Consider the following 15,657-nt stretch of genomic DNA (forward strand, 5'->3'; position numbering starts at 1 on the left):
GAAGGGGGGGCACACCTCATCAATAAGGGTACCTGCACAAGGAGCATTTGTATACCTAACCCTGAATTGTACCCCACAATTTCAAGATAAAAATTAAAAGAGAAAATAAAATAAAATAGCTAATAAAGAGTAAAAAAAAAAAAAAAAAAAGAGCCGGCCTTGGGTGTTCTTACTGCATCCTAATAGGGTTAACCAGTTTCCAAACACCTCCAATCTTAGGAGAGGGAGACAGACAGTATGGCTTGGTCAGCACAAATTCACTATGTTACTATTAAAAGTAGAAGAATGCAAGTATTTTAACACGTACATAAATGTTCTTGTATTGGTCTTAGCATTATGTATATCAAATGATTTAGGTAAGCCTGGCTATAGAAATAACAACCAAGACCTTTATACATCTGTACCAAGATGCTACCTGCAAAATTACCCTTTTCCTAGAGTTCTGACAGAAGCACCCAGAGTATAGAACGTATCTACTAGGCACCCTAACTCCTAAAGCAAGACTTTCTACTACCCATGTATGACATGTTAATGAAATGATTCACAGGTTCTGAGAGACACCATTTCTAGGTTACTTAAAAGAAAGCAAAAAAAAAAAAAAATTCCTGGGAGGGAGCGAGATGGTGGATAAGGGTCTCTACAGGGCTAGGGGGTTGTGTGTTCCATCTCCCACCTCTCAAGAGAGAGAGCTGGGGTTAGGCTTGCATCTCATCTGAAGCCAAGGGAGGGCAGCTTCCAAAAACATATTCATGTTTTAGCAAGTGCACCCCAGAGTTTGGAAGAAATACAAAAAGTGTTACTGGTCAGGCACACTGGATGACACAGCTCACGCCTGTCATCCCAGCACTTCTGGAGGTGGAGGTGAGAGGACTGCCTGAGCTCAGGGTTGCAAGACCAGCCTGGCCAACTTGACGAGACCTGGTCTCTAATAATAAATCAAAACATTAGCTGGGTGTGGTGGTGCATACCTGTAGTTCCAGTTACTTGGAAGGCTGAGGTGAAAGGATCGCCTGAGCCCAGTAGATCGAAGCGCGGCAATGGCCATGATTGTGCCTCTGCACTCCAGCCCGGGCGACAGAGTGAGACTCAGACGCCAAAAATAAGTGTTACTGATTCCTGCTCAAGGAAGTTTTGAGTGAGTCTGTGAGTGGAGCTCCCCCTGCTGACAACAGAGTAAAAAAACAGGTCTGCTTTGGAAAACGGTTCTACTTCAGATCACTGGGTGGGGGTAAAAATGAGTTTCTTGGGACAAATGCAAACCTGTGGAATGGAAGCCATTTTGAGGGAGATTTTGCCTAAGAGTACACTACAGGGAGTAAAACAACCCCAAAGAGGGGTGGATCTCTGGAAACCTGGGGCTCAGGAAAGGGTCATAAATGTATTATTAAAATTTTCAGCATCTAAATTTCCTCTTTTGCTGGGGGAAAAAAAACAAAACCTAAGGAACCAAAAAAGTTACAGAAATGCAATAAGTAAGAGGAAGAATAACAATTAAAAATCATATATTTATTATTTGTGTATTAGAATTTATAAAATAATGCTTATATACACAACGGGTCCAAAACACAACATAATAAAGAATAATTTTTTTTTGTCATGGGTATTTACCTGAACCCATCCAACTGATTAAATTGCCTTTTTTGAGGTTTTTATATTATAAATGGCTTTTTCTTGATCTGTGAAACTTGTATACCATGACTCATCAAGGTATAAGAAATGGTTGATGTGCTGTTATTCTTTGAAGCCTTCATTCTACCTTTCATTTAGAAATATAGCATCATTTTAGTATTTTTTTCAAATAAAATGCTATATTAAACTAAATTTAATTATAATTTATCATCAAAACTGTTAGACTTGGTAGATTCATTTATGAAATTTTCAAAAAAAAAAGAAATGTTCAATGAAAGTTTACTTTGGCTGTATTTAAAATATGCATAATGAAAAATATGTGAATAAACAACAGGAACAGTTACTGTGCCATCTCCTATATGTATTTTTTTTAGGCAATGTGACTGGCAGGTCAAATGGGTCAATAATATTTTGAAAAATTAATTTTCTAAAGAAGCATGTTAGAATGGAAAGACTTCATACATCATATACTCACCACAGATGACAATGTCCATTCATGGGCGCTCTCTTAATAGCTCTTTCACTTAAAGTTTTTCCTGAAAGATAAAGGGACTTATACTTAGTACCTTTATGTGAGTTGGCAGGTGGATTATTAAATTAACTCAGTGTTTCTCAAAGTACGGTCCCAAGACCAAATGCATCAGCATCACCTGGAAACCATGTGCAAAACCTACTCAATCACAAGCTCTGGGAGTGGGGCCTAGCAATTTGTGTTTGAATGAGCCTTTAAGGATTCTGATGTCTGTTCAAGTCTGACACCCACTGGACTAACTGACTTAGTAACCAAGTGCAAGAAAAGTCATTTAATTATTACCTAAACGTGTAATAGAAACTGCTTTTTTGTAATTAACTAAAATGACACTTACTGAGTGCCATACTGGGTGACCATCTGAGAATATAATGTCAAATAAGACTCATCCTTGACCTCCAAGGGCTCATAATTCTATAGGCTGCAGGTATATAATCAAATAAATTGCAGCCGAGCATGGTGGCTCATGCCTGTGATCCCAGCACTTTGGAAGGCAGAGATGAGTGGATTGTCTGAGCTCAGGGGCGAAACCTTGTCTCCACAGTAAATCATAAAATTAGATGGGTACAGTGGTGCACACCTGTAGTTCCAGCTACCTGGAAGGTTGAGGTGGAAGGATCACCTGAGCTCAGCAGGTCGAGGCTGCAGTAGCTGTGAGCATGTCACTGCACTCCAGGCTGGGTGATGGAGCAAGTCTCTGACTCCAAACTCTCCCCCCACCAAAAAAAAAACCTGCAAACAAAAAATAAGAGCGAGGTGGAAAGAGAGTACCGCAGGGTGGGTAACTGCAGGAGTGAGGAAAGGCTTCCCTGAGAAGCTCTTCCCCAATCACTCACAATAACGAACATGCTCAGTAGCATAAATTATCCCCTCAAAGTATTTTACTTAGTTTAGAATAATTTTTTTTTTGAGTTGGAGTCTCATTCTGTCACCCAGACTGGAATGCACTGGCCGCTCCCAGCCTCCGCAGCCTCGACCTGCTAGGCTCCAGCGATCCTTCCACCTCAGCCTTCCAAGTAGCTGGAACTACAGGTGCGCGCTACCATGCCTGACTAATTTTTTATTTATTGTAGAGATGACGTCTCGCCAAGTTGCCCAGGCGCGTCTCGAACCCACAGGCTCAGGCAATCCACTCACCTCGGCCTCCCAAAGTGCTGGTATTACAGGCTGAGCCACTGAGCCCAGCTAGAATAATTTTTAATAACGTAATAATTAATTTGGATAGAGGTTTGTCTAACAGCTTGAAAAGTAAAAATGCTTGCAACAAAACAGGTCTGCATTCTGAGAATCTTTCTCAAAACGGGCCATTGTTCTATACCTTCTTTTTTCCATGATCCATTATTATTCTTTCTTTTGAGTTAGAGTCTCACTCTGTCGCCCAGTAGCCGGAATTACAGGCATGTGCTACCACGCCCGGCTGATTTTTGATCCATTATTATTCTATTATTTTTGCCTTGGAGAGACTATCCAACGATATTCAAAATGCCTTTCTAGTGAGTGGTTCAGATCATCTTTATAGATAACGGTCTTTTATTCAACAACCATTCTCTTATTTGTTCCTTTGTTAAGGTGGCTCTAGTCATTAAATCCACATACATGAAAAAGAATGAAAAAGTGAAGTATTCTAATAACTAGTATTACACTGTGGACAAATATTAAGGAACTCAGCAATTTCAAATAAATGATGAAAAACATACTCTTCCACTGAAAAGCATTAAAAAGTCAAAAATCTTTTTAGCTGCACTGCCAAATGAATAAAATTGCCCATGTATCACTGGAGGTGAGCCCATTCCTCTGAGAATATAACAAAGTTGGGTAGCAAACAAATGGTCTCGCAATCTCATTTACGCAGCTGAGCACAAAAGAAAAACTATTTCCCTTTGAAAACTGTATTTTGTGATCTTTTTGAGGCATTCACATTAATCAGTTAATTATGAAAATTGTAATAGTCTCTTCAAAAATTACATTCATATTTTATTTGGAATCCAAGTTATGATCAAGCACAGTACTTCAAAAAATGTACTGCATTGTGGTATGCTCACCCTGAGTTTGATGAAAGAATTCTGCACTCTCCAGGGACCAACTCTTTCCTTCTCATGACAGTTTCAGACATGCTGTTACAAGAAGAATCCTTCTGTGCTTCAGCCCCCCTCCTGCTGAATGCTGAATGCCAGTGTTTTTCCTGCTGGTCTGAACCCTTGCCTTGCTCAGCACCAGTGTGCTAGGTCACCACCTTGACTGAGTACTCCTGACACACCTGGCTGTCTTTGTATTGATCTCTTCCATAGAGTCCTTAGTGTAGCACTGCCTTCAGCAAATTTCTGTCTCTCCTTCTCTCTCTCCTCTCCCTCCCCCCACCCCTCATGTTATCATTGTTCCTGGTCACAATAATTTTGAATAAGTATTTCTTAATTGGATAAATCAAAGAAATTCCTTTTCACTGATTTCAATATGTGAATGAACACTTCAGAGGCTTCACTCCTTTTTCTTTGCACTATAAGCTTTTCTCTTTTTAAAAATATATATATCCTATTTCAATTCAGTGTTCCATTCTTGCTCCTGAATTTCCTCCAACTCATTTCTTTTCTCATACATTAACTCAATTAAACTCGTATTTCCATTTAAAAGTAGAGATGCAAAGTGACTTTCTCTATGAAACTCTTACTTCCATAAGAAAGATTCTCCTATCTCAACCTCCATCCTCTCCCATCACATCTTCCTTGCTGTTAGACACTCTTAACACCCTGTACTCTTTTTTTTTTTCTTTTTTCTGTTTTGGTCTGCAGTCTCACTCTACCTCTTAGGCAGGAGTGCAGTAGCATGATCACAGCCACCACAGCCTAGACCTGCTGGGCTTAGGCAATCCTTCTGCCTCAGTCTTTCAAGTAGCTGGAACTACAGGTGCATGTCACCACATCTGGCTAGCTTTTTGATTTATTGTAGAGACGAGGTCTTGCCAAGTTGCCCAGGCTGCTCTCGAACTCGAGCTAGGCAATCCTCTTGTCTCAGCCTCCCAAAGTGCTGCGATTGCAGGCGTGAGCCACTGCGCCTGGCCTCTTCTTTAATAACAGTTTATTTCAGTTTGTTTCTGGACGTGATTATTTGAAAACACGGCCTTCCCTCACCAAAGCCATTAGATCCCCTGCAGTCTGAGACATGTCTATGTTACTATCCTATTTCTACCTGCTAACATAATGCCCAGGGTAGGGCAGAGCTCATGAAAGACATGCACTTAATATTGATGAATGCTGGAAAGTTGACACAGACTTCTTTTTATTTTTTTCAGAAGATATGAAAATAAATTACTATGCTCTCTTTGGTTACATTTTTATTTACCTTGAAATTAATATATCTCTTCCCTAGAATTCTATTTTGTATAAAGTCTGCAAGTTGGAATGCTACAGAAAAACTGGTCCACAAAGCTGGTGATAAATATGGAAGAAACAAGAGGGGGGAGGCCCCCTCAGTCTTTTCCCACTGAGGGAGGTCATTTAGCAAAGAGATCTCCAAGTAGAAGACATACAACGATTTCAAGGAGTCTGGTAAGACACCCTTCTTGGAAATAACAATGACTAGACTAGGAGGAAATCTTCCCTGCTGTTTGTTCCTCATGCTATTTTAGAGAAGAAAAGCCTGGAAAAGAGAAGACTTTGGAATCAAAGAAGAACTGAAAGGGTTTCGGTATCGAATTACAACACAGGAATTCAGAGAGATGGCAATGAGGGTCTTGTTTGCAAGAAAGCATTTTGACATCCACCGAGATACAGACAACAATTTAACATTCTGGCTATTTTGTTATTGTTGTTATGGAAAAATATACAAGAAAGTATAGATGACCGTATGAAGAATCATCATACACCTATCATTCAGCTTAGACAATTAACAAAAAAGGTTAATTGTGTTTCCTCAAGATAGGTTTTGAAAAATAAAAGTTTGAGAGCTTATTTTTGGTGGTTCCTGGAGTTCTACATTACAGAAAGTAAGCTGTGTTATTTAATTGTAGTCTACTGCTGGAGATAACTGTCCTCTGTCTATTATTGTTTTTCAAACACTGCCACTAAATTTCTTATCTTTCTATGATTTTACAAACTTAAAGATTAAATCTGGGTTCTTTCAGTTGCCTGTTCTAATATGCTCAATTTTTTTTTTTTTTTTGAGTTGGAGTCTCACTCTGTCTCCTAGGCTGGAGTGCAGTGGCTCGCTCATGGCCACCCCAGCCGGGCGCTCAGGCGAACCCTCCACCTCAGCCTTCCAAGGAGTTGGAACTACAGGCGTGCGCTGCCATGTCCAGCTAATTTTTTTTTGTGTAATTTTACTGTAGTGATGAGGTTTCGCCAAGTGGTCCAGGCTGTTCTCGAACCTGTGGGCTCAGGCAATCCTCTCACCTCGGCCTCCCAAAGTGCTGGGATTATATAGGCTTGAGCCACCATGCCCAGCCTCAAATATTTTTAAATGAATAGATACTTTAGTCTAAAAACACTTTTCCCCCATCCAAGTACTAACCAGGCCCAACCCTGCTTAGCTTCTGAGATCAGGTATGTTCAGGGTGGTATGGCCATAGACTAAAGACACTTTTCTATTCTGAGACAGTGTTAATTTTTTGGTATTGGGATATATTGAAATAGAGTGCACATACTGGTTTTAGCTAAGATAATTTAGTTTTCATTGAAATTCACTAGTGATTTACAGTAGATCATAATTGCCACTTGAGAATACTCAATCTTTACAAAACACTTACCAATGTTAGCATAATGTTTCTTTTCTGGAGTATTTGTAGATAGCTCACACATGTCCCCATAAGCCCGAGCCAACCGCCACATAAACTCTATTTCATCTTTAAACTGAAAAGACAGAATTGCACATTAGAATAACTCAGTAACTTGTCTAGACTATGCTTGTTTTCTCCTGTAACATTTGAAAACGAAGGCAGGTAAACCGGTATTTACTGATGATTGAATCTATCTATGCTTATGCATAATTAAATATGAAACATTTAAAATCCATGTATTCATGGCTAAGGAATGTGATCTAATACAGTGCTATCTATGGATCTTTAAACTAATTAATACTATCCAGACAGTAGCTCCACCTATACAGGAAAGAACTGACAGGTGTCAGAATCTATAAATTTTTCTGGGACAGTGACATCCTCTCTTCTCCTTTCCAAGTTTTCACTACCAATGTAATAGCTCAGTGAGCATTTTGGGTACTGCCTACAAATTGGATTGCATAGACTTAAAAAAGCAGTCACATCTTTTACCCAAATTACCTAAATATAAAAAAATTCTAGAGATTTTATACATTTAAGACAAATGTGTTTAGAGTTGCTAAATTCTCAAAACTGAAACTACATGGAGCGTTAGCTGACACATGTCTCTTACCTTTTCTTTGTGGTCACAAAGCAGTTCAAAGCTCTCCAACTTGCCAGACTCACTCACACGTAAATGATCTGCCTTCTGAAGAAGGACATCTAAATTTAATTCATCTACATATGTGTTAAATGCCTTAGGGACTGGAAAACTCTGTTCTTCTGTGTCAGTATTAGCTGTAATATACCTAGAATTGCAGAAATAATCATCAACTCCCTTGAAAATTATGCGTAATAGCTGGAGTGACCCTTTATAAACGCAAGTCAAACCACACCCCCTTACGCTTGAAACTGCAACAGTGACCCCCTTTCACTCACAAAAAGTTCAAGCTCTAACAACGGTCTACAAGACCCTGTGGCATCGCTCTTCAACCCCACCACCCTCTGACTTCATTTCCTACCTCTCTTATTCAACTCCACGTTGGCCGCCTGCCTGATTTTTACACATGCCAAGCGCCCTCCTCAGGACATTTACTTGCTGTCCCCTCTGATGGAATGAAAGCTCTTCCCTTAGACAGACACATCATTCACACCCTCACCTCCCTCGAGTCTCCACTCCAGTGCCATTCTCTCAGTGTGGCCCATGTAGAGCCTCTACTTAATACTGCAACCCCCACACTCTCTTCACCTCCAATTCCCTCATCATGCTTGACTTTTATTTCCCCACGGCATGTACTGTCCTGTTCCTGCTTTAAGACTTTCATATATTCTCTTCCTTCTGCCTGGCATGTTCATCCCTGAATATCCAGATCGTTTACTTTCTTGCCTGCTTCACGTCCTTATTCCGTTGTAACCTTCTTATTACTACGGATGATATTATTTATGCTCAAAACAGAAAAGAATCTACGAGTTATGATTAATAGGAGAACCCGGCACATTGGATGGGTGTATATTAACATATGACAGACAGTTTTATTTCTATATATCAGTAGCAAAAAAAAGCAAAATTAAACAAAATATTCAATTTACAATATCTCAGAGACTATCAACCACCTAGGAATAAATCTAATAAAAGATATGTGAACATTTTATGGAGAGAATTATAAAAGCATATTAAAAGAGGTTTATAAAATGACCTAAATTCATGAAGAAATATATCATGCTCATAAGATATTTTGAAGAAGACCAAGGATTGTAAGTATGTGAATTCTCCCAGATTAATCTAGGTTCAACGCAATTCAAATTTTATGAAGCTTAGGAGCAATTTTCATAGGTCTCAATAAGATGATTGCAAAAGTTATATGAAAGTAAGTGAAGAGCCTAAAACAGCCAAAGCATGTTTAAAGAAAGAGAGCAAGGAGAGAGGATTTGTTGCACCAGATATTAGAACACACTATGAGGCAACCGCAATTAAAGACAGTGTGGTGTCAGGGGACAGACGAGTGAATAACAGAGCAGAACAGAGCTCAGACACAGACACTTACGTATATGGAAATGAGGTACATGGACGAGTTGGCATGTCAGGTCAGTGGGAAATTAAAGGGTTGTGAAGGGGAAAATGTTTATCTCTATGGAAAAAGATGACATTGACTCTACCTTGTAATTTTTTAAAAACATAAGGTGATATAAAAATTCTTACATATTTTCAAACTCTAGTAGAAAATGTAGGTGAATATCTTTTAGTCCTTGGGGATACGATATTTTATTAACCAAGATACAATCATAACTATAAAGTAAATGATTAATCAACTAACTATATTAAAATGAAAAACTACTGTTAATAAAAAGACATATTTAAAAATGCAAAAACAGAAATTAAAAATCAGGAGTAGCTATTTTGCAATACATACAACTAAACAAGATTAATATCAGAATACGTAAATATTTCCTTAAAATTCAATGAGAAAAACACGGGAAACTCGATAGAAATATGCACAAAAGATAAAAATAGGTTTTCCAAAACATGAAAATACACAGCCAACAAACATAAAAGATATTCATCATTCACTAGTGATCAGAGAAATACAAATAAGGACCACAAAGATTTTTTTTTAACATCTGTTTCTTTTGAAAAATTTAAAAAGTCTGACAATACCAAATGGTGAAGAGGATGCCAACCCACAGGATCTGATGTGAATGTAAATTGGTCAAACCAGTTGGAAAAGAACTTTGGCATTAACTTCTAGGGTTAAACTTCCACATACCTTAGGACTGAGCCTAAGTCTAAGTTTGTCTCTTGCACATGCACAAAAAGAGATATGTATACAAATACATAAGGCAGTACTTTCACAATAGTAAACACCAGGAAACAACTCAAATGCCCATCAAGAGTGAATGAACATTACACAAGAATCAAAATGAATGAGTTACATACAAGATAAGGAAGAATGTTAATAATAAACTCCTAAAATTATATGAGCATGATCCCCTTTCTATAAAACAACCAAAATTAAATGTTATTTTAAAGGAATATTCCCTATTCACTGAATTATATAAGAAGGAAAGCAAGAAATGAACGATTCTGATTATAGATTCAGGATGACAGTTGCCCTCGGGTGGAAGGAAGCAAGGGAGCCAGATGGTTTGATGTGGATTATGGTCTAGGTCTTATCTTTTGTTTTAAGAAGTGCTTTTATAAATACTTATTACATTATTTATAATAACTAAATAAATGAGTATAAGTAGAACATGTGGAAACTGATAATCAGGGTTTGTCATGAGCAAAAGATAGCTTTAATCCAATTCTATGTGTCTGAAATATAATAAGAAAGTGATAACCAAAAGAAAGCAACTAGATTAATATCAAAAATAATATTTTTAAGGCAAAATAACAAACTACCATGAACAACTTTATGCAAATTTATTTGGAAATAAATGATATAAACAACTGCCTAGAAATATGTAAAAATTCCTTAAAAAGAAACCCATCAATTAGGCAAGAAAATGAAATCAAAGGTACCAAAATTGGAAAGAAAGAAGTAAAATTATTTCTTATATATAGAAAATCCTAAGGAGTCTACAAAAAAACATTAGAATCAATAAATAAGTTAAGCAAGCCTGCCGAATAAAGATCAGTACAAAAGTCTATTGTATTTCTGTATACCAGCAATGAACAACAACAAAAAAAATTAAAAAACAATTTCAGTTGCAATATCATTAAAAACACTGAAATTTGGCTGGGCTTGGTGGCTCAGCCTGTAATCCCAGCACTTTGGGAGGCCAAAGCGAGTGGATTGCTTGAGTCCGCAGGTTTGAGACCCACTGAGGCAACTTGGAGAGACCTGTCTCTACAGTAAATCAAAAATTAGCCAGGCGTGGTAGCATGCGTATGTAGTTCTGGCTACTTGGAAAGCTGAGGCAGAAGGATCGACGAAGCCCAGCAGGTTGAGGCTGCAGTGGCCAGGACTGCAGTGTACTTCAGTCTGGGCGACAAAGTGAGACTCCAACTCAAAACAAAATAAAACAAAAAAAAACACTGAAATTAAATAAAAATTAAAAAGACTAAAATTCTTACAAATACATCTAATAAAAGAAGTACAAGACTAAACTGAAAACTAAAACATTGTTGGAATTAAGAAAGCTCTAAATAAATGAAAATAAATCTCATGTTCATGCATTGGAGGACTTAGTATTGATAAGATGGTGATATTGTCAAATGTATCTACAGATTCAAAGCATTTCTATTAAAATCCCAGCTGGGATTTTTTCCCAGAAATTGGCAAGCTGATCCTAAAATTCATGTGAAAATGCAAGAGACCCAGTAGCCAAAATTATCTTGTAAAAGAAGAATAAAGTTGGAGGACTCAGACTTTCTACAAAGCTACAGTAAGCAAGACAGTGTTGAACTGGAATAAGGATAGACATATGAAACAGACATTAAGGATCTACTAGAAATTAAGTGCCCAAAAATAAACATTTACATTTATTATCAGTTTATTATGACAAGAGTGACAAGACGATTCAATGGAAGAAACAATACTCTTTAACAAATAATGCTGGGACAAAAGGACATTCACATGCAAAAAAATGAAGCTGAACTCTTCTTACCTCACAATTATTTGAGTTAATAAAAATTAACTCAAAATGTATCAAAAACCTAAAAGGTAAAAGTTAAAACTATGTTTTATATCGTTCTATATGCATACATTTTCTTTCTTATATGATAACATAGGAGGAAATATTTGTAAGTATTTGTGACCTTGGATTAGGCAATGGTTTCTTAGATATGACACATCAGAAGCACAAGTGACAAAAGAAAAAAGATATAAATTGAACTTTATCAAAATGAAAAACTTTGGTGCTTCAAAACATATAATTAAGAAAGTGAAAATATAATATACAGCATGAGACAAAATATTTATTTATCAATCATATATCTGACAAGAGACTTATATACAGAAGATTTGAAGAACTCTTACAATTCAACAATAAAAAGACAACCCAATTTTGAAATGGGCAATTCTAAAAATAAATAAAAATCACCAAATTGTGCAATTTAAAAGAATGCCCTTTATAGTATATAAATAATATCTCAATAAAGCTATTATTCGATAAGAGCAAAAACTCAAATGTTCCTAGAGTCATTAAATAAATTAAATCAGAATTATATATCTGCTCCAACTTGTTTCTCTCTGGCACACTCTTTTTCTCATGCACACACAGAGATAGCTTTACAGTGAACTCTACCAAGTATCCAAAGAATTAGATTTACTCAAATTCTTCTAGGGAATTATTAAAAAGGGAATATCCCTTTTTAACAATTTTATACAATTTTATAACTGATACAAAAACCAAATATGGATATCACAAGAAAGAAAAATTATGAATCAGCCTCACACATAAACATAGATGCGAAGAGCCTCAATAAAATATCAACCAAGGAAACTGTAACAAACATGAAAGAATATATCATAACCAAATTGCATTTATGCCAAGAATTACAAGCATAGTTTAACAAAAAGGTCAATTTCTCTAGCACACCAGATAAAACAAGAACTTTAAGATAATTTCATTGTTTACTGAAAAAAATTATTTTTCAATAAATTCTAACACCGCTTCAGGACAAAAGAAATACCAAACTCTTATACAAGAAATACAAAGGACTTTCAAACCTAATAGAGGTTATATGCTAAAAACTATAATGCATTTCACAAAAGTCAGGAATAGAAAAAGATGTCCAACATTGCTACTTCTCTCCAACACGTCCTGGAGGGCCTGTTGGCACAATATTAAAAGAAACACAAATAAAAATTGAAATAATTAGGAAAGAAGAAACAGAATATTATTATTTGAAGATTATTCCATAAAATAGGAGACTGGAAAGAATTTACAGATAATTGCAACTAATGAAGCTTTGTGATCAATCCTTCAAAATCAATTAGAAAAAAAGTTAGAAAATATAATGTTAGAAAAATATAGCATTTATAATCATAGGAGAAATACAAGATACCTATGAAAAAAATTCCACAAAAGTTTTTAAATGACTTTTCTGGAGAAAATCACAAGACATCAGCTGGGCATAAAATCCCAGCACTTGGAGGCCAAGGCGGGAGGATTGCTTAAGCCCAGGAGTTTGAGACAAAACAAAACAAAACAAAACAAAAAACAGGCGTGGTGGCACATGTCTGTAATCCCAACTACTGAGGAGTCTGAGGCAAGAGAGTCACTTGAGCCCAGAAATCCGAGTCTGCAGTGAGCTATGATTACACTACTGCACTCCAGCCTGGGCAACAGAGACCTCCTACTAAAAGAAAAAAAATTAAATTAAAAAATTTAAAATACCATTTGAGAACATTAAAGAGTATATAATTGATGGAAACATATTAATGGATAGGAAAACTCAACATTATAAAAATTTCATATGACTCTAAATTAATTTATAATTTTAATGCAATTCTAAGAAAAAAATCCCAGTGTAATTTTCCTATGGAACTTACTTGATACTAAAATTAATATGGAAAGTCAAGTTCAAGAGGAGTCAAGATAATTCTGGAGTACAGACATCAGGTCTACAGTATAAAAAATAAAGATACAGAATTAGGTCAATGTGGTATTGGCATAGAAATAGGCAAACTGGCCAACAAAACAAAAGAAAACACATAGGCATGTTTCTTTCCCCCACTAAAAAAATCCCAAGTGTGGGAAAATTACTTCCTACTTTGGACTTGGATCTTCCGTTTATAACTGAGTATTTCTCAGAAAATTATGAGACAGTTCTGAAAGCCAATTTTAAAAAGATGGTATAATCAAACATGACTGAGAAAATTTAACTATTCCTATCAACTTTGGGTTAGAAATTTGATTTGTTCTATTCTGTCCCCCCAAAAAGGCAATTCATATATTATCTGATGTCAAACCTAGAATTTTCCAACAGCTTTTTAGCAGGTCTGGAGAAGTTCACTTCAAAATATCCAATTTATTTTCAAACATTTGTTCCTCATATACTTTTCTGGACCTATTTTCTGCTTTCAAATTTAATAATAACTACACCATTTTTCTTATCCTTTCAATTCTGCATAGAATTGTTTCAATAGCAAAAGTAGAATCTCTGAAAACACCGTTGCATTGTCCAAAGAGAAAACGACAGTATTTACTGTGAAAATAAAATATGCGTTTATAGAAGAATATCAGTAGTGAGTACCATTGGAATAGGTCTTTTCCCCAATGGAAACACCAAGTGATCAACAATGGATTTACTGACACATCTTTGTGGAAGATCTAGAAAGTCAAGAACTTGCAATAACCAAGTTAATGCCCAGTCAAGAAAAAGTTGCACTCAACATGGCAGAAAATGTCATGGTGGTTTTGCTCATCCTTGACCCATCTCTTCTCTGGTGTGGTATGGCTAGGAGAGAGACGCTTGATTCCTGGATTCTCCCTGAGTGCAGAAGGAAAAGACCAGAACTTTTTTGCAATGTTCTGGCTTATCTGGGGGCTCCCTGAGGCTGTTTTCTGTCTCACTTGACTCAGAGCTCAGATGGAAATGAAGGCAAAGTTCAGGCACCAGGCTGGAGGCTGCTGAAGGCAGTGACAGGATTGTGTGCATGAGAGCTACAGGAGGACAGCAGACCTATGGCCACCTAGGTGTAAGAGACTTTGGGCACAGGAACCCAATAGAACATCTAAGGCTCCAAGAAGCAAGGATGAGACTTCAAGGGAAATTAAAAGTATTTCAAAGCAGCCATATATATGGGAGCACACGCACATACACACATCCAGGGAAAATGCATGCTCAAAAAAGACTCAAAAAGACCTTAAACTGTCACACTAGGCTGATTAGTTGAGGGTCTTCTAGGATTTTCTGCATGGAGCCAGGCTACAAATACTAGGAGAGGTGGCTGTTGTTTCACTTTTACAATGTTAAACAAAAATTATAAGGCATACAAAGAAACAGGGAAAGGTGGCCCATTCAAATAAAACAATAAAACTGACAGGCTTTGGACGTACTAGTTAATGACTTTAAAACAAGTCTTTAATATGCTCAAAGAGCTAAAGGAAAGCACAAAGAGAACTAAAAATCAGCAAAACAATATATGAAAAAATAAGAGTATCAACATAAAACCTGAAATTATAAAAAAGAACCAAACATAAATTGAGGAGCTTAAAACATGAAAGGACTTCAAAATGTTCATAGAAAAATGGAATTAAAAGACAAAAATAAAAAAACATAAACTTAATTTCTCTATACAATTTCCATCAAGGTCAACATACTTTTCAAAGTGATGACACCAGTCATTTAGTCCATCCCTAAAGAGATGAGCATTCTGGGAATTTAGCCATGTCAATGCAGTCTTTTGTATATTATTAACTGAAGAAAAATGGGTGCCCTTTAAAGACTTTTTAAGGTTAAGGAAAAAAATAAGTCAGAAAGAGTCAAACCAAATCAGGACTGTAAGTGTATACCTAATGATTTCCCATCAAAACTCTTGTCATAGTTGTCCTTGATAAAATAAATGAGCAGGAGCATTGTCAAGGTGGAAAAGAACTAACTCTCTGTTGAAGCTTTCCAAGGCATTTTTCTGCTAAAGCCCTGCCTAACTTTCTCGAGACATGCTCATAATAAGTAGATGTTATAGTTCTTTGGCCTTCCAGAAAATCAGCAAGCAAAATGCCTTGAGAATCAAAAACAAAACAAAAACAAAAAAATAAACAAAAAAATAAACAAACAAAAAAAAACTATTGCTGTGACCTT

General features: G+C 36.5%; 1 protein-coding gene across 3 annotated transcripts in view; it reads right to left on the bottom strand.

Moving 5' to 3' along the window:
* The window catches only part of RMDN2 (regulator of microtubule dynamics 2), a 77,921-nt gene that overhangs the window by 33,747 nt on the left and 28,517 nt on the right, over positions 1-15,657 (bottom strand). For all 3 annotated transcript variants that reach the window (XM_021718240.1, XM_008069398.1, XM_021718241.1), the window contains 3 exons: positions 7,540-7,714; positions 6,897-6,999; positions 2,105-2,165 (listed from right to left, as the gene is read on the bottom strand). In XM_021718240.1, coding sequence (XP_021573915.1) covers positions 2,105-2,165; positions 6,897-6,999; positions 7,540-7,714 — 339 coding nt within the window. The remainder of the gene's footprint in view (positions 1-2,104; positions 2,166-6,896; positions 7,000-7,539; positions 7,715-15,657) is intronic.

This window comes from Carlito syrichta, unplaced genomic scaffold, assembly GCF_000164805.1.
Source record: "Carlito syrichta isolate Samal-C Ts95f unplaced genomic scaffold, Tarsius_syrichta-2.0.1 Scaffold311990, whole genome shotgun sequence".
NCBI classification, from domain to species: domain Eukaryota; kingdom Metazoa; phylum Chordata; class Mammalia; order Primates; family Tarsiidae; genus Carlito; species Carlito syrichta.